Raw genomic sequence first — 26,977 nt, 5'->3', positions numbered from 1 at the left:
CACCACCCAGACCCAGTTGCTGCCCAGCTTTGTGACTGACAGCGGCACCATCTCTGCTTGCAGCACTGTCACTACTATTTCCTGCAACTCTTGCATGTACTGAGTGCCTTGGTGTTGTTTTTTTTTGTTTTTTGTTTTCTGGCTGCCACATCCTGCGACCAGTGCTGGGCCCTAAGGCACCCACTGCATTTTGCAAGAGTTATAGGCTGGACGGTCTGTCTCCAGAAGGCAGCTGCACCCTGGCTATGGGGATTTCTATCCCCTACAGTCATCACTTCATTCTTGCCCCAGATACAGTTTTGTGTTTGTATTTTAGAGCCATTTGTCCCCTTCCTGTTCACATGGGCATCCCATGAATGCATCGCTGCTCTCTACCGCAGTGTAGACAGGCACAAGGCCTTCTCCACCAGCTCCTCTCACCTCACCAGTGCCACCGTTTCTACAGCACCCTCATCCTTGCCTGTGGGGTGCCCAGAACAGCCCTCCCGAGACAGTTTGACAAAGCCTTTTTTCTGCACCATCCTCACATCCCTGCTCAATCCCCTCACCCACAGCTTAAGGACCAGAAAGGTTGGGCAGAAGTGGGGCACTGAGAAAAATGGTCAGGAAAGCTTGGAGGTGCACAGAGAGCGCATCAACATGTTGGCCTGCTGCTCTCTTCTGAACAGACCCAGAGGACCTGGAGAGCATTTGCTATGTCCCAGAAACTCTCCTGGAAGGTTGGGTTATAGAGAAAACTTTTGGTGCAGGAAGGGGCAGACGGGTGCTGGTGGAACTGGCTGGTGTCACCATGAGACGTCTCTCAAACACCTCAGAAAAGTCATGGCTCTCAGGGAAGTTGCATGGTCCTCTGAGGAAGAAAATATCAAAACAGACTTATCATAGAATCCCAGAATAACTGTGGCTGGAAGAGACCCTTAAAATCATGAAGTCCAACCATGACCTAAAGCTGGCACTAAACCATGTTCCTAAGAGTCTCATCTATCTGCCTTTTAAACACCTTCAGGGATGGTGACTCCTCCACCTCACTGGGCAGTCTGTTCCATTGCTTCAAAACCCTTTCTGTGAAGAAATATTTCCTAATATCCAATCTGAACCTCCCCTGGCAGAACTCAAGGCCATTTTCTCTTGTCTTGTCGCTTAGTACTTGGGAGAAGAGACCAACACTCTCCATGCTCCAACCTCCTTTCAGGCAGTTGCAGAGAGTGATAAAGTCTCTGCTCAGCCTCCTGTTCTCCAGACTGAATCCCCCAAGGTCCCTCAGCTGCTCCTCAGAAGACTTGTGCTCCGGATCCTCAGGAGCCTCGTCACCCTCCTCTGATCTCTCTCCAGCACCTCGATGTCTTCCTTGTCATGAGGGGCCTAAAACTGACCCCAGGATTCAAGATGCAGCCTCACTAGACCGAGTACAAGGGCATGATCACTCCTCTTGTCCTACTGGCCACGCTATTCCTCATACAAGCTAGGATGCTGGTGGACGTTTTGGCCACCTGGGCACACTCTGGCTCATGCTTAGCTGCTGTCAATCAACACCACCAGGTCCTTTTCCACCAGGCAGCTTTCCACCTGCTTTTCCCTGAGTCTGTTCATGGGGTTGTTGTGACCCAAGTGAAGGACCCAGCACTTGGCATTGTTAAACGTCATACAATTGGTCTCAGCCCAACCATCCAGCCAGTCCAGATCCTGCTGTAGAGCCTTCCTACCCTCCAGCAGATCAATACTCTCACCCAACTTGGTGTCATCTGAAAACTTACTAATGGTGCACTCGATCCCCTCATCCAGATCATTGATAAAGAGATTAAACACAACTGGCCTCAATACCAAGCCCTGGGGAGCACCACTCGTGACTGGCCACCAACTGGATTTGGCTCGGTTCACCATGACTCTTTGGGCCTGGCCAAAGCATCCTTGTATTCCTCTTGAGTCTCCTACCCCTTCTTCCAAAGCTTATAAATTCTCCTTTTATTCCCAAGTTCCAGCTGCAGCTCTCTGTTCAGCCAGGCCGGCCTTCTTCCCCGCCGGCTCACCTTCCGGCACACAGGGACAGCTGCTCCTGCGCCTCTGAGATCACCACCTGAAAAGCGACCAGCCTTCCTGGACTCCTTTGTCCTTCAGAACTGCCTCCCAAGGGACTCTGCCAACCAGCCTCTAAACAGAGCAAAGTCTGCCCTTCGGAAGGCCAAGTAGAAATTCTGCTGACCACCCTTCTGGAGTCCAACTCCTGTCCCTGCACAGCACAACCCCACAGTTCACACCATGTGTCTGAGGACATTGTCCAGTCTCTTCTTGAACACTGTCAACTTGGGGCCGTGACATCTCCCTGGGAAGCCTGTTCCAGTGTCCAGCACCCTCTGGGTGAAGAACCTTTGGCTCATGTCCAACCTAAACCTCTCCTGGCACATCTATCTTCCATTCCCTTGGGTTCTCTCATTGGTCACTAAAGAGAAGAGTTTGGTGCCTTCGCTTCCTCCTCCCCATGTGATGAAGCTGCCATCTACTTACACACTGACACAGACCAAAATATCCTACTTTGGACACTCTAATATTGGAGGGGATGATGCTGAATGCCTTGCTGACTTCCAGGTAACAGACCATTGATGTTCTCCCCGCATCCAACAACCCTGTCCTTTCCTCACAGAAAGCAAAGAGGATGGACAGGCACAACCTACCCTGGGTAAACCCCATCACCTTCTCTTTCAGACACCCAGAAATGGGGTCAGGGTGCACATGCTCTGGGACACAGCCTTTAGTTCCCCTGCTCACCCATTGGCCATTTTTGAGAAGTGCACACACTGTGTGAGAGCTGCCAGTGGTCAGGGAGTCCCCCCAGTCTCCATGAGCTTTCCAAGAAGGTGGAGAGTGGCCTCCCTGTGACATCGTCCTGCTGTCTCAGCTCCTGGGATGCTGCCCCTCCTGTCCCATAGACCGGCCAGGATTGTGTTAGTTCCAGTGACCCCTGACTTGATCCCCATCCACTGCTGGTTGTTCTCCTCCAGATTCCTGCCTCCAGTCACAGAAGCCTGGGAGACCTTGCTGGTGAAGATGGAGGACAAGAAGACACAGAGATTCTCACTTCTTTCTCTTATTAAATTCATCAGTGGCCACACTGTGTCTTTGTTTCTCCTTTAACTGTTCCTGCAGTAGTAACGGCTCATTATGGGGCCCTTGAATGTCCTTACAGGTCTAGACTGAGATTTGATCTGGACTGTTGCTGTGCTTGGAGGCTGCTGTCCTTGAAGACCAGATGAACTAACTTCTGCCACCCTGCCTTGGCAGTTTATTCCATCCGTGTCACAGCTCTGTCTGCAACACTGACAGCTCCAGCTCCCCCAGTCAGGTCCCTGGCTGAGGACATTGCCTCACATCTGGGCTGAACCACCCCAGCTGTGGCACCAGCCCAGCTCTGACCTGCCACACGGAAACCTGGTACCAAGTGTCCAAGAGCCTATGTGAGCAAAGGATTTGCTTCAGAGCAGAGACATGATGTGGCCAAAAGATTGCTGAATGTCTTTCTAGCTCTAGGAGTATAAAACCAGAATGAAATGCCTAACTTCATTCAACTGAAGATATTTCTCCCCTAGCTTGGAGAGATTAGATCCTTTGCTGTAACATTCCTGGTGTCCTGTCTAACGATGGGACAAGAAAAGATGATTCTCATACCGATTTATTTTTTAATATGAAGAATACAATGCTGGTAAGAAGTGTCTCTGCAGTAGACAGATAATCAACATCTCTGATTACTTCAGGTTGTTTCAAAGGATGTGCCCCTGGAGCCCCAGGGACAGCTGGAGGGAGCCCAGAGGGGACAAGAAAGGGACATCATGGGCTGCTCCTGTGCTGCTGAGCTGGGCTGGGCTCCTGGGACAGAGGGAGCTCATGGCAAGCGGCAGCGCTGCAGAGAGACAGCTCTGCCCAGGAGCAGCTCCTCTGCAAAGCGCAGCGGGGCTGAGGGCTCTGCCTGCAGCACGGAGGGCAGAGGAGCCAGGCAGAGACTGCAATCTGGAGTGGGAGGAGAGCTGAATGTTCACTAGGAGAGAGATCACCACAGCTCTTAATACAGTGAGTCTCTCAGTGCAGGGCAGCGCAGGTGTAATTTCTGGAAAGATCTCCTAAAGCTGGCACATGCCGCAGTTTACAGAATGTGTTAGGAGGACTCTGAGCTTCTCTAGTTCAGAGGAGAAGGACGTGGTCCAGAGCAGGGACTCCTCACTGCACCATCAGAAGGCTGGCTGTGACGGGATGGGTGCAGGGGGAGCACCCAGGGCTGCCCAGGGCTGTCCTGCAGAGCAGGGTCCCTGCACCCCAGGGCTGTGCCGGGGCAGGGACTCTGCCGCCTGCCAGGGTCAGCGCTCAGCCTGCCCGGGGAGATCCCATGGCAGCAGCTGTGGGTGGAAGGAGCGATCCCCGGCAGGGCAGGCAGGGAGCTTGTGGGGCTGAAGGGTGCTGTGTGGGTCAGGGCTGCTCAGAGCTCCAGATCACCCCCACAGACATTGCAGAGGGTCCTTCTGAACAATGACATCAAGACAGCAACAGCTGCAAGTGACATCCAGCCTTGCCAGTGCCCTTTGCCATCTCCACCACAGGTTGCCCTACACTGTCCCACAGCTGCTTCTGTTTCCCTGCAGGCTGTAGACACCCATCTCGCTTCCTCCCCTTGTTCTCACCCAGGTATTTCCATACATTGACTGATGTGTCTGCACTCTCATGCCCTGTTCCTTGAAACACAAGGAGGTGGACTGATCTCATGCTCCTTCTGGATGATTTCTTGTACCACAACACTACTCTTTGAGTTATAGTTCTTCCTCCTCATGTTCCAAACTGCACTGTGTTGCAGTGTTTCCCTCCTCTGCTGTAGAAAGGAGGACCCTGAAAACTACTGACCTGTCAGCCTCTTACCTGTGCCTGGGAAGATCATGGAACAGATCCTCCCAGAAGCTGTGCTAAGGCACAAGGAGGACAAGGAGGTGATTTGAGACAGCCAGCACGGCTTCACCAAGGGCAAGTCCTGCCTGACTAACCTAGTGGCCTTCTATGATGGAGTAACTGCATCAGTGGACAAAGGAAGGGCTATGGATGTCATCTCTCTGGACTTCTGTAAAGCCTTGGACATGGTCCCTCACAACATCCTTCTCTCTGAATTGGAGAGATATGGATTTGATGGCTGGACTGAGGACCTTTCTCAATGGTTGCACCCAGAGAGTGGTGGTCAATAGCACAATGTCTGGATGGCCACTGGTGACAAGTGGTGTCCCTCAGAGGTCCATACTGGGATCAGTACTGTTTAATATCTTCATCAATGACATAATGGGATCAAGTGCACCCTCAGCGAGTTTGCGGATGACACCAAACTGAGTGGTGTCGCTTATATGCCTGAGGGACAGAAGGCCATCTAGAGGGACCTGGATAAACTCAAGAGTTGGACCCATGTGAGTCTCCTGACATGCAACAAGGCCAAATGCAAGGTCCTGCACCTGGGTTGAGGCAATCCCCACTATCAGTACTGGCTGGGGATGGAGGGATTGAGAGTAGCCCCGATGAGAAGGACTTGGGGATACTGGTGGGTGAAAGACTGGACAGGAGCCCGCAATGCACGCTTGCAGCCCAGAAGGTCAAACATATCTTGGGCTGTATCTAAAGGCGCATGACCAGTAGATCAAGGGAGGGGATTCTGCCCCACCGTGGTGAGACCCCACCTGGAGTCCTGCATGCAGTTCTGGACCCTCAGTACAGGAAAGACATGGACCTATTGGAGAGTGTCCAGAGCAAGGTCACCAAGATGATCAGAGGGATGGAAGAGCTCTGCTGCGAGGATAGGCTGAGTTGGTGTAGTTCAGCCTGGAGAAGAGAAGGCTCCAGGGAGACCTTATCAACGCCTTTCTTTACTGAAGAGAGGCCAATAATAATGATGTGGACAGACTTTTTAGCAGGGCATGTTGTGATAGGACAAGGGGTGGTGGTTTTGAATTAGAAGAGGAGTAATTCAGGTCAGACATGAGGAGGGTATTTTTTACAATGAGGGTGATGAAACATGAGCACTTGTTGCTCAGAGAGGTGGTGGGTGCCCCGTCCCTGAAGACATTCAAGGCCAGGCTGGATGGGACTCTGAGCAACCTGATCTGGATGAAGATGTCCCTGCTCCTGGCAGGGGCGTTGGACTAGATGACTTTTGAAGCTCCCTTCCAACTCTCTCTATGAATCTATGATTCATAACTCCAAGGAAAGCTCTAGGAAATAACACTTCAAGCACACAATCATAGAATCATTTGAGTTGGAAGAGACCATTAAGGTCATCAAGTCCAACCATAATCTAACTAGCACTAAACCATTTCCCAGAGAACCTCATCTATGCATTTTTTAGACACCTCCAGGAATGGTGACTCAATCACTTCTGTGGGCAGCCTGTTCCACTGCTTCACAACCGTTTCCATGAAGAAATGTTTCCTAATATCAATTATGAACCTTCTCTGGCAGAAGCTGAGGCCCGAAACTGAACTGAGGATTCAAGTTGTGGCCTCACCAGCGCTGAGTACAAGGGGATGATCGTTGCCCTGGTTCTGCCCACTACACTATTCTTGATGCACGCCAGGAGGCCATTGGCCTTTTTGGCCACCTGGGCACACGCTGGCTCATGTTCAGGGGCTGTCAATCAACGCCCCTGTGGGTGAAGAACCTTTCCCTCATGTCCAACCTAAACTTCCCCTGGCACATCTTTCTTCCATTCCTTCCATTTCTGTCATTGGTCACCAGAGGGAAGAGATCAATACCTTCCCTTCCTTCTCCCCTTGTGAGGAAGCTGTCGCCAGCATGAGGTCTCCTTTTAGTCTTTTCTTCAGCTCTGATGCTGAGAAACCCCTTGCTTTGCTTTCTGAAGCAGAAAGGAGAAGCCATGACCTCCAGGCAATGGGAAGGGGGATCCTGTCCCTCACACACGGCTCAGGGCTCTTCCTGGGACCGTGGGATGTGGGTGTGCAAGGCCGAGGGACGGACAACACTGGTACAACAACTTCCAGCTTCCCCATGAAGCTGCAAGGAGGCAACGAGGCCCCAGTGCCAGGAGGACAACATGTCTTCTCCTAGGCCTAAGTGGCACAGACAACTGCCATGGCCAAGGGGACAGAGACCTGGGTTCTGTGGGTGCCTTCCAGCCTTGCCAGCACCCTTTGCCATCTCCACCACAGGCTGTTCTACACTGTCCTATCCCTGCCCCTCTTTCCCTGCAGCCTGTAGACACCCATCTCGCTTCCCCACCTGCTCTCACCCCAGCATTTCTGTCCCTTCACTGATGTGTCTGCACCCTCACTGGCTGTTCTTAGGCAGAGGTTCTTTCCCAGCCATGTTCCTGCTGCTGGCCTGTTACCTCCAGAGACACAACTGACTTCACTATCCCAGCACAGTCACATGCTTCTGACTGGATTATGAGTGTCTGAGACAAAACTGATCTCATAATACCACACTCATCCATCCCCCTCCGCGGCATCCAGGACCTGACCAAGACTGAAGCGTGTTCTACACAGTCCTACACCTGCCCCTCTTTCCTTGCAGGTTGTAGACACCCACCTCGCTTCCTCACCGTGTTCAAATTTGTCAAATATATTTCCTAATAACAATGTGAGTGAAAAGCACTCCTCACTGGAGCAGCTGTATTTATGTTAACACCTTCTATATCGCCCCTTCTGCCTTTCTTTTTTTTTTTTTATTCTTCTTCTACCTATTGTCTCTCCAGAAACCTCTCCAAGGCAAAAAATCTTTCAAATCAGAGAATAACTCAGGTTTGAAGAGAGCCCTTGTCCCGCTCATCTTGTTTCACTCTCCTGCTCAGGGCAGGGTCAACCAGGTGAGGTTGCTCAAGGCCTCCACCCAGCTTTGCACCATCCTCAAAGGCACTGAAAGTGCACTCTGTTACATCATAGAAGGGGAGAATAAAGACGTTCAACAGTGTTGGCCCAAGTGTTGGTCACTGAGAGATGACACTAGTAACTGGTTGCATGGAGGGCTTTGTACCACTGATGATATTTGGGCTTAATGGTTCAGCCAACTTCCCACCCAGCATCCACTTCTTGAGCCCCATCAGCACCACTCTGCCCAGAAGGACACCATGGCTGAGGCCTTGCAAACGCCCTGTACACAACATGCCTTTCTTTCCCCTGTCCATTTGGGTTCCGCAATCCCTTCCTTCGCCTTCACATTCCAGGAAATGGGTGTAGGAGGACATGTCCCATCCCTTTCCCAGGGAGGGAGGTAGGGTGGCCAGCCTGTAACTCTCCCAGTTCCTATTCCTGCTCTTCTTGAAGATGGGCTCGAGGTCTGTGTTTTTTAAGGACCCCAGAACCATTGTTGTTCCTATGGCACTTTTGAGAGCACAATCCGGAATCATGGGAAGGGTGATGTAGCAGACAAGAACACGTGCAATGAGCCTGTCCAAGGCAGCTGAGATGAATCTCACTGGTCAAATGGGGTTTGTTCCTGTAGTCAAACACAGAAATGTCAGGGTTCTGTCAGGTGTCAACATCTGAGCTGGCCTCATGGACTCCTTATGCACCCAGGGATGCTCAGAGACAGAGTCTGTCCCTTTTACACAAAGAGGCAGGTGTCACAGAGTCCCTCTCGACCTCCTGTTGCCACTCCCAAAGGGCAGAAGACACCTGAGCCCTGTGGTGTGTCACCCTGCTCTGCACTCATCTGACTTGTGCCATGGCAGGAAGAATGGACACAAGGAGCTCGCTTGAAGGAAGCACATCCCAGTGCTGCATTCAGGCAGTTAACAGTGGGATGTTACTTCCAACACGAAGTGACCTCAAGCTCTTGTCTGTCCCACAGGCCTTCATGGAACCCTAAGGAATAGTTGATGGTGTTTGTGATCAGTCAGGTTCATGTCACCTCAAGTACATGATGTGCATGCTCACAATTCATCTGTACAAAGCAAACACGAACTGCTGAACTACTCATTCAGTGTCCATCCATGGAGGGAAGAACAACCTCTGTGGGTGGGAGGCCAGTGCAGGAAATGGTGGTTGTGAGGGGCCAGTGCATGAAGATTGACCTGAGGCTCCTTCCGAAGGGGTGTCCAGTGCACAGGGGCACAGCCCAGACCCTGCTCTGCTGGTCCTGCAGGTCTCTGGCAGGAGGCCTGGCTGTGAGAGGACACTGCTGTGTGCCCAGCCCTGCACACACACACTGTGCAGCTGCACAATGGTGTTTCATCTGTGGGCCACTTTTGTAGGCATGTGCTTGAGAGAAACTTTTCAAGAAGACCTAAGCCTTCAGGCACTGCCCTAAAAAGATCATTTTTCTTCATAGAAGCACTGTTACGGAGGCCAGCTCTGTCACAGCAGTGCCCATTGCCTGTCCCTGCCTGCGCTCACAGGACTGACACACAGCAGGACGGTGACCAGGCTGCCAGAGCACTCAGGCCTTGCAGCAACACAAGGGATGAGAAGGAGAGTGTGGGAGTGGAACGAGAACAGCTCTGGAAGACCAAGGGCTGCTGCTCCCTGGCAGTGCTGCCAGGCTGGGACTCTGTTCCCCTCCACCAATGCAGACAGAAACTGTCCCTGCAGCTCCAAAAAGGCCTTAAAAGAAGATCTCAGGGGAAAAATAAAACAAAATGAAACACTGCAGGGGCTTTTATACTTTTTTAAAAAAAAATAGAGAAAAGGGCTCCTCATTTCCATAGACACTTGGTCAGAAAAAAAAAGCAGACAGTGAATTAGGAAAGGAATGACAACATTATGACAAAACAGAACAAAAACAATAACAAGAAACGCTGAGAATGTAATGAGTTACACTATAACTGCCATGCAGAGGGTGAGAGTTTGTTGCTGTTTCTTATTGTAAAAGTGCAGTTATCAATTTCCACACTGAATCCTGGAGCTCCTGGTTCCTCATGCTGTAGATGAGGGGGTTCACTGCTGGAGGCACCACTGAGTACAGAACAGACACCACCAGGTCCAGTGAAGGGGATGAGATGGAGGCGGGTTTCAGGTAGGCGAAAATGCCAGTGCTGGTGAAAAGAGAGACCACGGCCAGGTGAGGGAGGCACGTGGAAAAGGCTTTGTGCCGTCCCTGCTCAGAGGGGATCCTCAGCACAGCCCTGAAGATCTGCACATAGGAGAAAAGAATGAAAATAAAACAGATAAAAGCTAAAAAGACACCAACCACAAGAAGCCCAGCTTCCCTGAGGTAGGAGTTTGAGCAGGAAAGCTTGAGGATCTGGGGGATTTCACAGAAGAACTGACCCACAGCATTGCCCTTGCACAGTGGTAGTGAAAACGTGTCGGCTGTGTGCAGCAGAGCATGAAGAAACCCAGTGGCCCAGGCAGCTGCTGCCATGTGGACACAAGCTCTGCTGCCCAGGAGGGTCCCGTAGTGCAGGGGTTTGCAGATGGCAACGTAGCGGTCGTAGGACATGATGGTGAGCAGAGAATACTCTGCTGAAATGGAAAAGAGAAACATAAAGACTTGTGCAGCACATCCCAAAAAGGAGATGGCCCTGGTGTTCCAGACAGAGTTGGCCATGGATTTGGGGAGAGTGGTGGAGATGCAGCCCAGGTCAAGGAGGGAGAGGTTGAGGAGGAAGAAGTACATGGGGGTGTGGAGGTGCTGGTCACAGGCTATGGTGGTGATGATGAGGCCGTTGCCCAGGAGGGCAGCCAGGTAGATGCCCAGGAAGAGCCAGAAGTGCAAGAGCTGCAGCTCCTGTGTGTCTGCGAATGGCAGGAGGAGGAACTGCGTGATGGAGCTGCTGTTGGACATTTGTTGTTTCTTGCCGTGGGGGCTTTCTTCTAAAAAGGAAATGACAACTTGAAATCAGGACATACTCCTCTGAGCAGAGCCACTCCATTTTTCATAGAAATAACCCCAACTGGAATGCATTTCAATTTTCTGGTGTGTGCTGTCTGAGTGTGCTGTGAGGACAGGACCTCTGCCCGTGTGTGGCCAAGCAGCCAGCTTTGTTCTGCTGCAGTGGGGACATGGGAGCTGGTTTGTGACAGCTCCGACATTCACAAGCGATGTCGGATTTTATGCACCATTAATGGAAAACTTCAATATCTGCACTTGTGACACTTAAGAGCATGGGCTGTAGAGCAGAGGCTTAGCATGTCATAATAATGATTTTGTCTGTGTTTTTAATTTTCCACCATCATATCTTGTGAATGGATTTTTGTAGAGGTTTCAGGCATTTTTATTTTGTTTTCTAATGTCACACCTGTTGAGGAGTAGAAATTCTCATTTTTTTGACTGAAAATGTGAAGAGGCTTGAGACAGGACAGGCAAAAGGGCTTGTCTCTCTGTGGCTCAGTGCAGAGTTAAGAGAGCAGCTTTTACCCATTTGCCCTGCGCTTTCACTTGTGCTGCCTAGAAAATAACTTCATAAAGAAGTCTCTCTTTAAAAGAAAACCCCAAACTGGACTCATACTGGAGCAGGGGAGCCCTGTTTGAAAGGGCAGATCTGCAAACTCTTCTCTGTCCCAGCCCAGAGGTGGAGATGTGATGGAGAGAGCAGGACACGACCCCTCACCCAGAGAAGCAAAGGACTCTGGCAGGAGAGCGTGGACCCCAAGGAAAGGCTCAGCACTCCTGGCATCCTACAGCAGAGCTGGGCCTTTCTGGGGGCAGCTGGGGAGCCCAGCAGGACAGGCAGAGCAGAGTCAGGGCTCCTGGAGATGGGATGTGCTAAAGGGACAGTCCGATCATTGCCCAGCAGACAACCCCCAGCAGCCATCTGCAGAGCAGGAGCAAAAGAGCTCCTGAACAGCCCCTGCTCTGCTGCCTGGAGCTGTCCCTGCCTGCAGCTGTGTCTCTGTGCCCCGGTCTCCTCCCTGCCCTGATGAGGCTGGAAAAGTCATCCTGATGCTGTCTGTAAGCCAGGGTGTATTTAGTTCTGATACTCACAGCTTTATTCCCCTCTCGGAGTAAGATTTCTGGAATTTCAGTTCCTCCTCCTGAACTGAAAAAATAATTTCTGCGTCCTATTGCCCACCCAGACAACTCAGAGTACGTGATTGATGGTACAAGATCCTTCTTTTTCAGGTAGCCCCTGCCTTGCTGTGCTTTTTTAAAAGTAGCCTGGCAGATGTCCTTTAGTGGTCTGGAGTAGTGAGGAGCCCTGACCCACACAGCGCTCTCTTAAGAACAGAAGGACCCTGCACTGATCTGTCAGAGAGTGTTTCTTCCATGCAGAATTTCTCCCCACACAATCACAGGGATCACCATGGGCAGGCTTAGTGCTGACCCTGACCAGCAGTGGAGTCTATGAGCCGACACACAGCCCATGGGGTGCAGGGAGCCTGCTCTGAACCACAGCTCTGGGCACCCAAATTTGAAATTTCTGAACAAGAGCTTCCTCTTTCAGGTCCAACAAGCTGCATTTGTGCCAGATTTAGAGGATGCCTTCAGGAGCTACAGCTGCATTGCCCTGCACCCAGAGACTTACCGTGACAAAGACTGAAAAGATTTCTTATCCAGTGAGCTCTCAGTCATCCTCCCCATTCTGACCACCTTTAATCTCTCTCTGCCTTGCTCGACTCCCTGAGATGCCCAGGCAGAGCCCTCAGCCCTGCTGCGCTTTGCAGAGGAGCTGCTCCTGGGCAGAGCTGTCTCTCTGCAGCGCTGCCGCTTGCCATGAGCTCCCTCTGTCCCAGGAGCCCAGCCCAGCTCAGCAGCACAGGAGCAGCCCCAGGCCCTTTAATGACCCCTCTGGTGGCTTTGGTGCTAGAGTCCATGAACCTCAGCGCTGGAGGAAGCTGAAGAGACCTCTCAAGAAGTCAAAGTCAGATTCAAACACCAAAGTTTCTTTAATGTTAATGAGTCCCACTGAGGGACACGACTGAGAAACTGTCCCAGGGTCTGCGTAGACCAGAAAACTAGAGGCAGAGATGACAGGTCAGGAAAAGCAAAGTAAAGGTCTCTCTGATGCTGAGTAAACCAGGATGTGTTTCATTAACCAAAGGGCCAATCCCTGACCCCCATCCCCTGGGAAATCAGATCCTGTCCCTCCCACGTTGCCCAGGGCTCTTCCTGGGGCACTGTGATGTGGGGCTGTGCAAGGCCAAGGGCAGGACTATGGTCCCACACCTCGCAGGTTCCTGTCTGGGGACAAGCAGGCCATGAGGCCCCTGTGCTGTAAGGACAAGGTGTCTCCTCACATGCATCAGTGATGGAGACAACAGCCTTAGCTAAGGGGAGAAGGAACTCATGTCTGTTGGGGCTTTCAGCCTTTTTGCATCCCTTGATCATCTCCACGACAGCCTGTCCTATGCTGTGGCATCACAGAATCACAGAATGTTAGGGATTGGAAGGGACCTCGAAAGATCATCTAGTCCAATCCCCCTGCCGGAGCAGGAACACCTAGGTGAGGTTACACAGGAAGGCGTCCAGGCGGGTTTTGAATGTCTCCAGAGAAGGAGAATCCACAACCTCCCTGGGCAGCCTGTTCCAGTGTTCCGTCACCCTCACTGAGAAGAAGTTTCTTCTCAAATTTAAATGGAACCTCTTGTGTTCCAGCTTGAACCCATTACCCCTTGTCTTACTGTTGGTTGTCACCGAGAAGAGCCTGGCTCCTTCATCGTGACACCCACCCTTTATATATTTATAAACATTGATGAGGTCACCCCTCAGTCTCCTCTTCTCCAAGCTAAAGAGCCCCAGCTCCCTCAGCCTTTCCTCGTAAGGGAGATGCTCCACTCCCTTCATCATCTTTGTGGCCCTGCGCTGGACTCTCTCCAGCAGTTCCCTGTCCTTCTTGAACTGAGGGGCCCAGAACTGGACACAATATTCCAGATGGGGTCTCACCAGGGCAGAGTAGAGGGGAAGGAGAACCTCTCTGACCTACTAACCTCCCCCCTTCTAATACACCCCAGGATGCCATTGGCCTTCTTGGCCACAAGGACACAGTGCTGGCTCATGGTCATCCTGCTTTCCCCAGGACCCCCAGGTCCCTTTCCCCTACGCTGCTCTCTAATAGGTCATTCCCCAACCTATACTGGAACCTGGGGTTGTTCCTGCCCAGATGCAAGACTCTACATTTTCCCTTGTTATATTTCATTAAACTTTTCCCCGCCCAACTCTCTAGCCTGTCCAGATCTCGCTGGATGGCAGCACAGCCCTCTGGCGTGTCAGCCACTCCTCCCAGCTTGGTGTCATCAGCAAACTTGCTGATAGTACACTCAATTCCCTCATCCAAGTCATTGATGAATATATTGAACAGTATTGGTCCCAGAACTGACCCTTGAGGCACTCCACTAGATACAGGCCTCCAACTAGACTCTGCCCCATTGATCACGACTCTCTGGCTTCTCTCCTTCAGCCAGTTTGCGGTCCACCTCACTACCCGATCATCCAGTCCACACTTCCTCAGTTTTGCCGTGAGGATGCTGTGGGAGACGGTGTCAAATGCTTTGCTGAAGTCAAGGTAGACCACATCCACTGCTCTGCCATTGTCAATCCACCTTGTTATGTCTTCATAAAAGGCTATGAGGTTGGTCAAACACGACTTCCCCTTGGTGAAGCCATGTTGACTGTCCCTGATGACCCTCTTATCCTTGATATGTCTTAAGATGGCACCAAGGATAAGGTGTTCCATCACTTTCCCAGGGATGGAGGTGAGGCTGACCGGTCTATAGTTGCCCGGGTCCTCCTTCTTGCCCTTTTTGAAGACTGGCGTGACATTTGCTTTCCTCCAGTCCTCAGGCACCTCTCCCGTTTCCCAAGACTTGGCAAAGACGATGGAGAGCGGTCCAGCAGTGACTTCAGCCAGCTCCCTCAGCACCCGCGGGTGCATCCCATCTGGACCCCTGGATTTATGGATGTCCAGATTGCTTAACTGGTCCCTAACCCAGTCCTCATCAACTGAGGCAGACTCCTCCATTGCCCTGCCTTCCTCTGGGGCCTCAGGGGTACGGGGCTCCTCAGGACAGCCTCCGGCAGAGTAGACAGAGACAAAGAAGGCATTCAGTAATTCTGCCTTCTCTGTATCTTCTGTCACCAGGGCACCCACCTCATTCATCAGTGGGCCTACATTGCCTCTGGTGTTAGTTTTATCTGCCATGTATTTGAAGAAGCTCTTCCTGTTGTCCTTGACCCCTCTCGCCAGGTTTAACTCTAAGGAGGCCTTAGCTTTCCTAGCTGCCTCCCTACATCCTCTGACAACAGCCTTATATTCTTCCCAAGTGGCCAGCCCCTCCTTCCATGATTTGTAAACCCTCCTCTTCCACTTGAGTTTGCCCAGCAGTTCCCTGTTTAACCACGCAGGTCTCCTGGCTCCCCCTCTTGACTTCCTGCGCGTCGGGATGCACTGATCTTGAGCTTGGTAGAAGCAGTCCCTGAAAGTTAACCAACTATCTTGGGCCCCTTTACCTTCAAGCAGCCTTGCCCACGGGATTTCCTCCAGCAATTGTTTGAAAAGGCCAAAGTCGGCCCTGCTGAAGTCCAGGGTTGCAATTCTGCTCGGTATTCTGCTCCCACCACAGGAGATTCTGAACTCCACCATCTCATGGTCACTGCAACCAAGGCAGCCCCCCACCTTTACTGCTTCGACCAGACCCTCCTTGTTAGCGAGGACGAGATCCAGCAGCGCACCTCTTCTAGTCGGCTCCTCCACCATTTGCATCAGAAAGTTATCGTCAATGCACTGGAGGAACCTCCTAGACTGAGGCTGGCTGGCTGAGCAGTCCTTCCAGCAAACATCAGGGTAGTTAAAATCCCCCATAACAACCAGAGCCTGTGACTGTGAGGCCACGCTCAGCTGCCCATAGAAGGCCTCATCAACTTCCTCACCCTGATCTGGTGGCCTGTAATAGACTCCCACAACAGTGTCACCCCTGCCAGCCTGCCCCTTAATTCTCACCCACAGACTCTCAACTCGCTCCTCAACCGCACCTGGACAGTACTCTATACATTGCAGTTGCTCTCTCACATAAAGAGCAACTCCACCACCTCGCCTGGCTGGCCTGTCTTTCCTGAAAAGGGCATAGCCATCCATGACCACATTCCAGTCATGTGAGCTGTCCCACCATGTCTCTGTAATTGCCACCAGATCATAATCTCCTGACCGAACGCAGGTTTCTAACTCCTCCTGCTTATTCCCCATGCTGCGCGCATTGGTGTACAGGCATTTCAGGGAGCGAGCCGAGTACACCGATTTCACCCTAGGGGCCTGGGGGTCCTCCCGGTCTTTATTGATTCCAGTGTGCTGCCCCACTGATGCAAGCCCAGCTACAACCCCATCCCCCTTCAAATCTAGTTTAAAGCCCTGCAAATGAGCCCTGCTAATTCCTGTCCCAGCATCTTTTTACCCCTGTGGGATAAACCTTTCCCACATATCACTGACCGGACTGGTGTCTTATAAAACCAGCCGTTATCAAAGAACCCAAAGCCCTGCCTGTAGCACCAGTCCCGAAGCCAATCATTTACGGACTCAATTTTTCTATTCCGTCCCACATCATCATCCGAAAATGGAAGGAGGGAAGAGAAGATAACTTGAGCCCCAGACTCTTTCACCATTTGTCCCAAGGCCTTGAAGTCTCTCTTCATTCCCCTCAGACTACGGGATGCCGCTTCCTCCCCATCTGTCTGAAAGATCAGTAGGGGGTAATAGTCCGTTGGGCGCACCAGTTTGGGGAGCGCCCTGGCGATGTCCCTGATCCGAGCTCCAGGTAGGCTACAAACTTCCCGATGCTGAGGGTCAGCTCTGCATATCGGGCCCTCTGTCCCTCTCAGAAGGGAATTGCCTACCACAATTACCCTTCTTTCTTTTTTATCGGAGGCAGTCTTGAGGCGTGGAGTCGATCGCCTCTTCCTATGTGACTTCGTAGGTGGCCCTTGCACCACATCCCCACCTACATCTTCTTCAATATCCAGGGCCTCAAACCTATTACGGAGGGGCACCTGGGGAAGCAAAGCAGGTAGGGAGGGGGGTTGCCCGCGACGCCTAACTGGTACTCGCTTCCAACCCTCCTCAGCTGTTTGGCCCCCTACTTCTGCCCGACAGCGACAGGGCAGGGGCTCTCTCAAATCCTCCCTCTCTGCCCGACAGGGCAGGGGGTCCATCACCTTTTGGGGGGTTCCTCCTTGGGGCCTTTCTGCCTGGCACGCCAGGGAGTTACTCCACCAGTCAATCTCCCTTTCACACTCCCTGATGGACCTCAGTGTCTCGATCTCCTCCTTAAGCTTTGCAACCATGACGAGCAGATCTTGCACCTGCTCGCACCTCACACAGGCTGAATGCTCATCTCCCTCCCCCGGCAGCAGCAGGCTCTGGCACTCCCTGCAGCCGGACACCTGGACAGCCACGGTTCGAGGCAGTAGCTCCGTCTGAGTCGACACAGTCTTCTTTAAGCAAGCTCTCTTCCTGGAGGAGACCATGTTTGGCAACAGTCAGGGACACTGGCAGTAGGTAAGAAGGTCTAACAAGCGAGGAGTGATAGTCTCTGCGCCCTACTGCACGAGCTGCTCCACCTGCCGCTGCAGCACAGTGTGGGTGATACTCACCACGTCACAAGCTGGTTGCCTCTCCCAGCGCCTGGTGGGCAGCGACGCGTCGCTGCCCTCCCTGAGGCTTTTTCAAGGCGAGGGGCGGGGGTGTGATCGCCGTCCCCGTGGTAACGCCCACGCCACGTCAGCCGCTCAGATGCACAAAGCATACCTGAAAAAGTATCTATAGAAATGTGTACATATTTCAAACGACCAAAGGATGAGACATATGTAACATCAGTCTGCTAAATGGCATTAGCTATGAGCCTGTGAGGGTTAACTCCAAGGGAGCGTAAATTTGTAATTAGGCCTTTACATTTTAGCCAAGAGCAAACTATGTCTTTTATTCGTCCGAGTGTCGGATAAAACATTTATTTTAAAGTAGCAGTATTCTAATGGAAGAAAATATGTGAAGCCCTGGCAGACTGGAAACGGACTGTAGCTACAGTATGAGTCCGCAACTTCCTTCTGTTATGGGATCTGGTAAAGTCGTACGGGAGCATGTATGAGTAACAGATAGTGGGTGTCTGCAATGCTGTAATGCAGTTTGCAATGATACAAACAATTCAAAGAGCTACTGTTGCGAGATTTTTTCAAAAAAGGTGAAGGGGATGGTCCCGACTACTTACTCAGAATCACAAATCAAATTTAGAGGTTCCTCCTTAAAAAGCTCTAAGGCATGTAAGGCTGCATTAAGTTCTATTAATTGGGTTGAACCTTCAATAATTTTAACAGAATGATGCTAATTGTTATCTTCACATCAGACTACTACAGCTTTGTGAGACTTTCTTAAACTATCTACAAAAACTGTGCAAGCGTGTAGGATGAGACCAAATACAAGTATGTCCTGTAGCTTGACATCAAAGACATGCAGATTCTACATCAATTTACATCCAGGCATGCCAAAAGCTATGCTATTAAGAAAACCACCTAATGTAATTTAAAAGGACATAGATTGCAAATAATAAAAAAAAGATCAAAATTAGATTTCACAAAGGGTACATATATGACAAAAGGATCATGACTCATTAAGACTTAAATTAATTCCCTGCATTTTTTGATCAGTAACAATCAGTATATCAGTCTGTTAGCATTGTCAACATACTGTCCCACAATAGCCACAGGTTGGTTTTGTGTTGTAACTATAAGTAGACAAATATGCAAGTCCAATCGAATGCAGTTAGCTTGTAAGGGTGTCATAAATTTGTTCATCAAAATCTCTAACTCCATTTTGGCTTTCATATTTATTGGATATTGTTTTTCCTTACCAGATTGAAGTCCTATTTAAGTATTATCGGTGTAGTGTTGGCTTTACCGATACTTCGGCTGCGGGTACTAGTGGAAATACAGCATCTAAAATTTCCTTGGAGATTTCTCACTTGCAGCAAGCAGATCTGCACCATCCAAACATCTTCTTATGGGACATGCAACTGAATGGAATTCTCAGAAAACATGAATTGAGTTTACAATTTACTTAACAAATCTTGACCCAAGAAAGGTATAGGACTTTCTGGCAAATACGAGAATTCATCTGTTAAATCTTTGTTCCAAATTTGGCATTCCATTGGTTTCAAAAAATGGCCTTCTTTTTCCACAATTTCAAAAACTATCACGGTGAATTTAATAAGAAGTTTCTTACAATTAGTTACCACAGAAAAAGTCTATATAAAAAAGGTTTTGGTTTAATTTCCCAGCTTCATTAGAACTACGGATCTGCTGGAGATGCCTTTAAATTTCACCCTCAGACTGCTTCATTCAGAATTACACCACCGCTGCAGTGTCGGGGTGGGGAGAACCCCCCCTTTCGTCGCTTTAGAATCTTCTCGCTGAAGTTTAGATACAAGCAAGGCCACACAAGTGGCACAATCGCTGGTGCTAAGTGGGAGCTGCCTGGCCTTGGCAAAACTTCTCAGTTACAATGAGCTGAGTTTATCTTGAAGCTTGACACAGGCTTTAAATTTATGTTCAAGCTGTACAGCGCAGACCCGGGATATTTTGCTTATTTATTTATTTATTTATTTTAAATATTCCCATTTAATTCCAAACATAATACACTTTATATGCAATTCCAATTAGCTCAGCAGTAGCTACATTCTTTAGCCCTATTTACTTTTTGTAATTTCTTAAAGATGTTAATAAACAGCATATTAACTATTAATTTATTAATTTATTTCTCTTAGATCTAAATCAGTTCATATTTTAGCAACTTTTAAATACAACTTTTTATTTCTTATACTTCTAACTAGCACATAAATTTCATACGAATCAAAGTTTAACAAGCCTTTTTTTTTTTTTTTTTGACTTACAGTACTATACTTCATCTCATTTTTTTCCAAAGTTCTGTAGAACAACGTTAATTGCAATATAGCGCTAAACCCCAGAATTCCACATTCAAACTACATTTTTCTTTTATCAGAGTATTTCCCAAAAAGTTATTCTAATAAGTAAGGATGCATCCTAAAGGGGATCAAGGTTGTATTTTAGTAGCGGAACCGGTTCCCATTTTGTAATTATCTCCGCAAACAAAATTATTTTGGTACCAAATATATATATATATATACAAACTGAAATACTGAGCTCAGACATGAAAACCAAACACTGAGTTCAAATATGCAGATGGATCACAGTTACACTTATTCAAGACAATATCTCAATTTTAGCATTGCACCTTTGGACTGCTTGCAGCTCAGCAAGGAGGAGATTGTCGCTGGATCTCCCTGACAAAACAGGTCAGTGCGCGCTGGAGCCCAAGCGGCACCTGCCCCCCCCCCGCTGCCCTAGCAAGCTGAACTGGGCAAGGCTTTTATATGCGTCTCATCTGAAGTGCTACAACTGTTATCCCAAAACAGGATTCTTTACCCGGTGTGCATACAAAAGAGCCAAATTTAGTACACCGAGATGAGACACAGCCTATCACAGAGTTGCGCAAGTCTGGATGTTGGAATAAACTAGCATGGTAGAAAGAAAAGTAACAACTGTTACACACAAAATCTTATCATCACATTCACACAGTAAAAAACTGAATTACTCACCTTCTTCTGTATAATCACAAAATGCATATTTTGAGTCAACAGATTCTCATGATTCTGTGAACTTGCTGTATTATACAACAGGCAAAGACTTATTAAACTGTAATATGCTTAAACAGATACCTACAAAGAAAACAGGTTAATAAGGAAAGCATCTTGCAGACCCGAGTAAACCCCCTATGACTCGTGTGCCATCAGCCAATTCTTCCCCAGCCTGTTGCAAAACTGCCCAAAACAATCTAACGATCTTCTGTAGAGTTTTACCCCTGTTCTGCTCTTCTCACCTTAAAAACAACACTACTTGCAACAAAATGTTATACTTCAAGGTTCTATTCTCCGGCCACTTTTCCCATACATCTAACTTACACAGCAACCACCACTGATTATAATAATTCACAAGATCTTCCTTCCTCGTATTTCCAAGTGCTTTCTTATGTTCTAAAACACCTCCCCAAATGTAATTTAGCATTTGACGGGTGGGCTCACCATGGAGACCCGAGTCACTAACTGTGGCCCGTAATTGCGACAGCAGCTTCCAATCTAGGGCAGTGATGGTGGCGTTCAGGCCACCAGCAGTGGGAGAATATATTACTGGAAAGGCAATGGCCAGGGCCTCAGCCGCCTCTTTGTCCCCTGACATCCAGGCTTGATTAGAAACCTCTTGCCACAACTTCTGCTGCTCGTTCGCCACCCGCTCTGCACCTCCCCTCGTATCAGTGTCTTTAGAGTCTATAGGCGCACGAGCCTTCCCCTCCCCTTCGGGGGGAGATGACCAGTGCTCCTCGTTCGGTTGACCGGGAGACAGCATAGGAGGCGCAGAAGGAATTGAACTGGCATATGAACCCGACGGCAGGAAAACAACATTAGTGGCAGGGGGCAACGGGCATGACGAGGCAAAAGCCGAACCCTCTCCAGTGGCTGCATTAGTGGCCGATGGGGAAGCTAGGGCTGCCGAGGCGGCATGGGTGGCCTTCTGCTCTGCATGATATTGTTTTAAGGCATTTGTTACCACCCGCCAGGGCCGTCCCAACTTCCTAGCTGCCTTTTCCTCCTTGATAGCTGTATTCCACAATTTTTCTCCAAAGCGACACCACTCCTCTACATCAAAAACCTCATTAGGATCCTTAAAACAACCCTTGGCTACTCCATACGTGAGCAACCCTGCTAACTCCTTGTCTAAATCAATATCCTTAAGCTGACGCTTCTGTAAGAAGCACTTAAATAAATCATAAGCCGCTTGTCTATCCATACCTTGTTTCTTCAGCGCGCTGTTGCAGCCCTTGCAAGACGTCGGCGGCCTTTAGCGGCGGAACCCTTCTTTAAGGTCGTTCCGGGCACGGAGTCCAGCTCTTTTGCCTTCTCGTGCTGCTTCGAGACCGCTATCCCCTACTCGCTGGACCGTGCTAGACCGTGGCTGCAGGGCTTCCTTTTTGTCCCTGTTCGGGCGCCATTTGTCGCATTTGTCACAGCGAGGGAAGACGCAAACACTTAATATAAGTATCAGCAAACTTCAACTTTATTACAGAGCAGTTCACTTTTATACATGTTCCAATAATTATGCCTACTAGTCATAACCTGATTGGCTAAAATCTAGGGATTACATTAACCTAATTCGTCTAGCAACAGATATTCAGTATAATCAGTAACTGGCTTATGCATATTACAAAGCGCAAGCTCATTATTGGTTACAACTTAACTGCCAGCTCCACCCTTAGATCCGCATTCTTCTCGTTACTACATCTGCTTTTCCCAACGAACTTCTAACAGCAAGGCTTTTGTTTGTTACACACTAAATGTCAAGGTTCTTATAACTTTGTCAAGTCAGCGTCTTGCTTGCAGTTCACATGAGCTGAGTTCGCTGCTTATCTAACTCTTGTTCTGCTAACTGTATTAGATTTACATGACCCCTACTATCTTACCATCCCTCCACAATTCCCCCTTTTTTGTTTTTGCGCAAACCAAGTGCACAATTAACAATACAGTAAGAATCACAGACAGTATTATTAATCCATGTAAAAGTAGATTTCTCAGCTATCTTAATTCCCACAAAAATCCGTATGTGCAGATTGAGGCCTGAAAACTAAGTTTTTGGGTCTAATCATTTTATACTATTAGATAATGTTAACCATTATATCTTACAGTGCTAATTCTTAAATTATGCACTTGTTTTTCAGGGCACTGGCTAAATCCTAAATCAGGCCTTGTACATTATCTGAGACCGTTCTTTTGGAAGTGTTGTTTTACTTGATTTTGCTCATAAGCATTATAATTCCGTTTCAATGGTATTACATATATTTAGCACTCTGATAACATAAAATACAGGTTCAGATATCAGTTAAGGAGATTATTTGAATACAATAACATAAGAATAATGAGGATCCACAACGTGCATGTAGTCACTCACAAGAAACAAAACTAGAGGCCTCTCACTTCAGGGTACTCACAATAAACAATTACCTGCCTAAATTAGGCAAGGGCTCATTCAAGGCAAGGACTCTAGTTCACAGACCCGCAGCTCCGAGAAGATCACTCAAGGGGCATCTTCGGCGGGAACCCCGTTTTCTAGTCTAGTCAGATGTGGCTGTGGGCATTACAACATAGCTCTGGGCACGTCTTGTTGAGGACCCTGTCAATTGACCGAGGGTCCCACCCCTTCTGTCCCACCAGCTGGTAGAGGTGAAGTCACCCTGCCCCGAGACCAGGGAGGATGTGACTGATAACACCTGGGTACCACTCTAAGTGTGCACCTGGGGACAGGTAATAAAGAGCCATCAACGGCCCCATTGAAGGCTCTAAACCTTAGGGGAATGTGCAACTGCCACACAATCCACCTTGCGACCACAGTCATGATCTGACAGGCTACTTTGGAGTGGTGGTGCAGTCACCTCTTGCCTCCAAAGTCAAAAGGGGGCATTCTGTTGGTGAGTTTAAATGTCCATCGTGGATCACCATACCCTATGTGCCATTTTCCTGTTATAAATTATCATTACAAACCAACTTACAATGAAATAGAATAATACAAATTACAACAATTAAGGAAAACAAATGCACTGAAAGTTTTTTCACCAGTTCATTCCTAATCCAAATAATTTAAAACTCTATCATTCTCATATGATAGTGCCTCTAATTTACAGGGGGTCCAGTACAAATTCGAAACATCTTCTGTGGTTATTTTAGATACCTTGCATATTAAGACCCAGAATGGAAACAAAATCTAAATTACTCTGAACCACTCCTCCATTCCTCATCACTGATAAAACAGGTGAAACTTCCCTGACAAACAATTGTCAATTAAATTTCTTATAAATACATACAGGAGGGATCTCAACAAAATACTGCTGCATTTGATTAAGTTTAATCCAATCCTTGTTTTCCAGCAATTGACCTTCTGGTGGTATCCATGCACCATCTACCCAATGCATGTCATTGTTACTGCACTGTTGCAAGAGATAATACCCGAATAGGCTAAGAAAGTGTTAACTGGAGTGAGGGGCCTGCTGCTGTCATAACAGTACTTGCATTTTGTTGTAACTTCTTTAGCTGCCCCAAGGTAACATCATTGGCCTCTTGCCTTGGTCTCTTCTGTTTCTTCGTTGCCGTCTGCTGCAGGGACAGACATTGCATCTCTGGCATTGGGTTCTTGCACTGGTTTTCCAGCTCATAGTGAGGTTTAACGTATTTCACAGGAAGTCAGTTTGGTCCTGTCGGAATAAGAACACACACGTGTCCCCTTCCCCCTTTTTGTACTAATAACGTTTGTTTCAGTGTGGAATGCACTTGTTCAATAATAGCTTATTCAGTGGCAGAATGTGGAATACCTGTGACATGCGAAACATCCCATTGCTATAAAAAATATTACGCGGATCTAGCAGTTTAGCCAGGACCGTTGCCAGTTTTAATTTGTTATGGCACACCCAGCATAGCAAAACAGTGGGTCCAGTGGCACTAGACATCCATGTTTTTCTCACTAGTACAAGCAGATGCACAAAGCATACCTGAAAAAGTATCTATAGAAATGTGTACATATTTCGAACGACCAAAGGATGAGACATATGTAACATCAGTCTGCTAAATGGCATTAGCTATGAGCCTGTGAGGGTTAACTCCAAGGGAGCGTAAATTTGTAATTAGGCCTTGACATTTTAGCCAAGAGCAAACTATGTCTTTTATTCGTCCGAGTGTCGGATAAAACATTTATTTTAAAGTAGCAGTATTCTAATGGAAGAAAATATGTGAAGCCCTGGCAGACTGGAAACGGACTGTAGCTACAGTATGAGTCCGCAACTTCCTTCTGTTATGGGATCTGGTAAAGTCGTACGGGAGCATATATGAGTAACAGATAGTGGGTGTCTGCAATGCTGTAATGCAGTTTGCAATGATACAAACAATTCAAAGAGCTACTGTTGCGAGATTTTTTCAAAAAAGGTGAAGGGGATGGTCCCGACTACTTACTCAGAATCACAAATCAAATTTAGAGGTTCCTCCTTAAAAAGCTCTAAGGCATGTAAGGCTGCATTAAGTTCTATTAATTGGGTTGAACCTTCAATAATTTTAACAGAATGATGCTAATTGTTATCTTCACATCAGACTACTACAGCTTTGTGAGACTTTCTTAAACTATCTACAAAAACTGTGCAAGCGTGTAGGATGAGACCAAATACAAGTATGTCCTGTAGCTTGACATCAAAGACATGCAGATTCTACATCAATTTACATCCAGGCATGCCAAAAGCTATGCTATTAAGAAAATCACCTAATGTAATTTAAAAGGACATAGATTGCAAATAATAAAAAAAAGATCAAAATTAGATTTCACAAAGGGTACATATATGACAAAAGGATCATGACTCATTAAGACTTAAATTAATTCCCTGCATTTTTTGATCAGTAACAATCAGTATATCAGTCTGTTAGCATTGTCAACATACTGTCCCACAATAGCCACAGGTTGGTTTTGTGTTGTAACTATAAGTAGACAAATACGCAAGTCCAATCGAATGCAGTTAGCTTGTAAGGTTGTCATAAATTTGTTCATCAAAATCTCTAACTCCATTTTGGCTTTCATATTTATTGGATATTGTTTTTCCTTACCAGATTGAAGTCCTATTTAAGTATTATCAGTGTAGTGTTGGCTTTACCGATACTTCGGCTGCGGGTACTAGTGGAAATACAGCATCTAAAATTTCCTTGGAGATTTCTCACTTGCAGCAAGCAGATCTGCACCATCCAAACATCTTCTTATGGGACATGCAACTGAATGGAATTCTCAGAAAACATGAATTGAGTTTACAATTTACTTAACAAATCTTGACCCAAGAAAGGTATAGGACTTTCTGGCAAATACGAGAATTCATCTGTTAAAACTTTGTTCCAAATTTGGCATTCCATTGGTTTCAAAAAATGGCCTTCTTTTTCCACAATTTCAAAAACTATCACGGTGAATTTAATAAGAAGTTTCTTACAATTAGTTACCACAGAAAAAGTCTATATAAAAAAGGTTTTGGTTTAATTTCCCAGCTTCATTAGAACTACGGATCTGCTGGAGATGCCTTTAAATTTCACCCTCAGACTGCTTCATTCAGAATTACACCACCGCTGCAGTGTCGGGGTGGGGAGAACCCCCCCTTTCGTCGCTTTAGAATCTTCTCGCTGAAGTTTAGATACAAGCAAGGCCACACAAGTGGCACAATCGCTGGTGCTAAGTGGGAGCTGCCTGGCCTTGGCAAAACTTCTCAGTTACAATGAGCTGAGTTTATCTTGAAGCTTGACACAGGCTTTAAATTTATGTTCAAGCTGTACAGCGCAGACCCGGGATATTTTGCTTATTTATTTATTTATTTATTTTAAATATTCCCATTTAATTCCAAACATAATACACTTTATATGCAATTCCAATTAGCTCAGCAGTAGCTACATTCTTTAGCCCTATTTACTTTTTGTAATTTCTTAAAGATGTTAATAAACAGCATATTAACTATTAATTTATTAATTTATTTCTCTTAGATCTAAATCAGTTCATATTTTAGCAACTTTTAAATACAACTTTTTATTTCTTATACTTCTAACTAGCACATAAATTTCATACGAATCAAAGTTTAACAAGCCTTTTTTTTTTTTTTTGACTTACAGTACTATACTTCATCTCATTTTTTTCCAAAGTTCTGTAGAACAACGTTAATTGCAATATAGCGCTAAACCCCAGAATTCCGCATTCAAACTACATTTTTCTTTTATCAGAGTATTTCCCAAAAAGTTATTCTAATAAGTAAGGATGCATCCTAAAGGGGATCAAGGTTGTATTTTAGTAGCGGAACCGGTTCCCATTTTGTAATTATCTCCGCAAACAAAATTATTTTGGTACCAAATATATATATATATATATATACAAACTAAAATACTGAGCTCAGACATGAAAACCAAACACTGAGTTCAAATATGCAGATGGATCACAGTTACACTTATTCAAGACAATATCTCAA

The 26,977-nt window shown here is 47.6% G+C and overlaps 1 protein-coding gene across 1 annotated transcript; it reads right to left on the bottom strand.

Moving 5' to 3' along the window:
* Positions 1–9,825: 9,825 nt before the first annotated feature.
* On the bottom strand, positions 9,826–10,758 carry LOC136002958 (olfactory receptor 14A16-like). Its single transcript, XM_065658194.1, has one exon. The coding sequence runs from the start codon at positions 10,750–10,752 to the stop codon at positions 9,826–9,828; it is 927 nt and encodes a 308-aa protein (XP_065514266.1). The 5' UTR covers positions 10,753–10,758.
* Positions 10,759–26,977: the final 16,219 nt, after the last annotated feature.

Source organism: Caloenas nicobarica, unplaced genomic scaffold (assembly GCF_036013445.1).
Source record: "Caloenas nicobarica isolate bCalNic1 unplaced genomic scaffold, bCalNic1.hap1 Scaffold_85, whole genome shotgun sequence".
Lineage (NCBI taxonomy): Eukaryota > Metazoa > Chordata > Aves > Columbiformes > Columbidae > Caloenas > Caloenas nicobarica.
Note: the sequence above shows the minus strand (reverse complement) of the source record. Positions and strands in the feature narration are given on the sequence as shown.

Bases quoted from the DNA above. Each gene is read 5' to 3' on its own strand.
- LOC136002958 (XM_065658194.1), bottom strand. From the start codon at position 10,752: ATGTCCAACAGCAGCTCCATCACGCAGTTCCTCCTCCTGCCATTCGCA.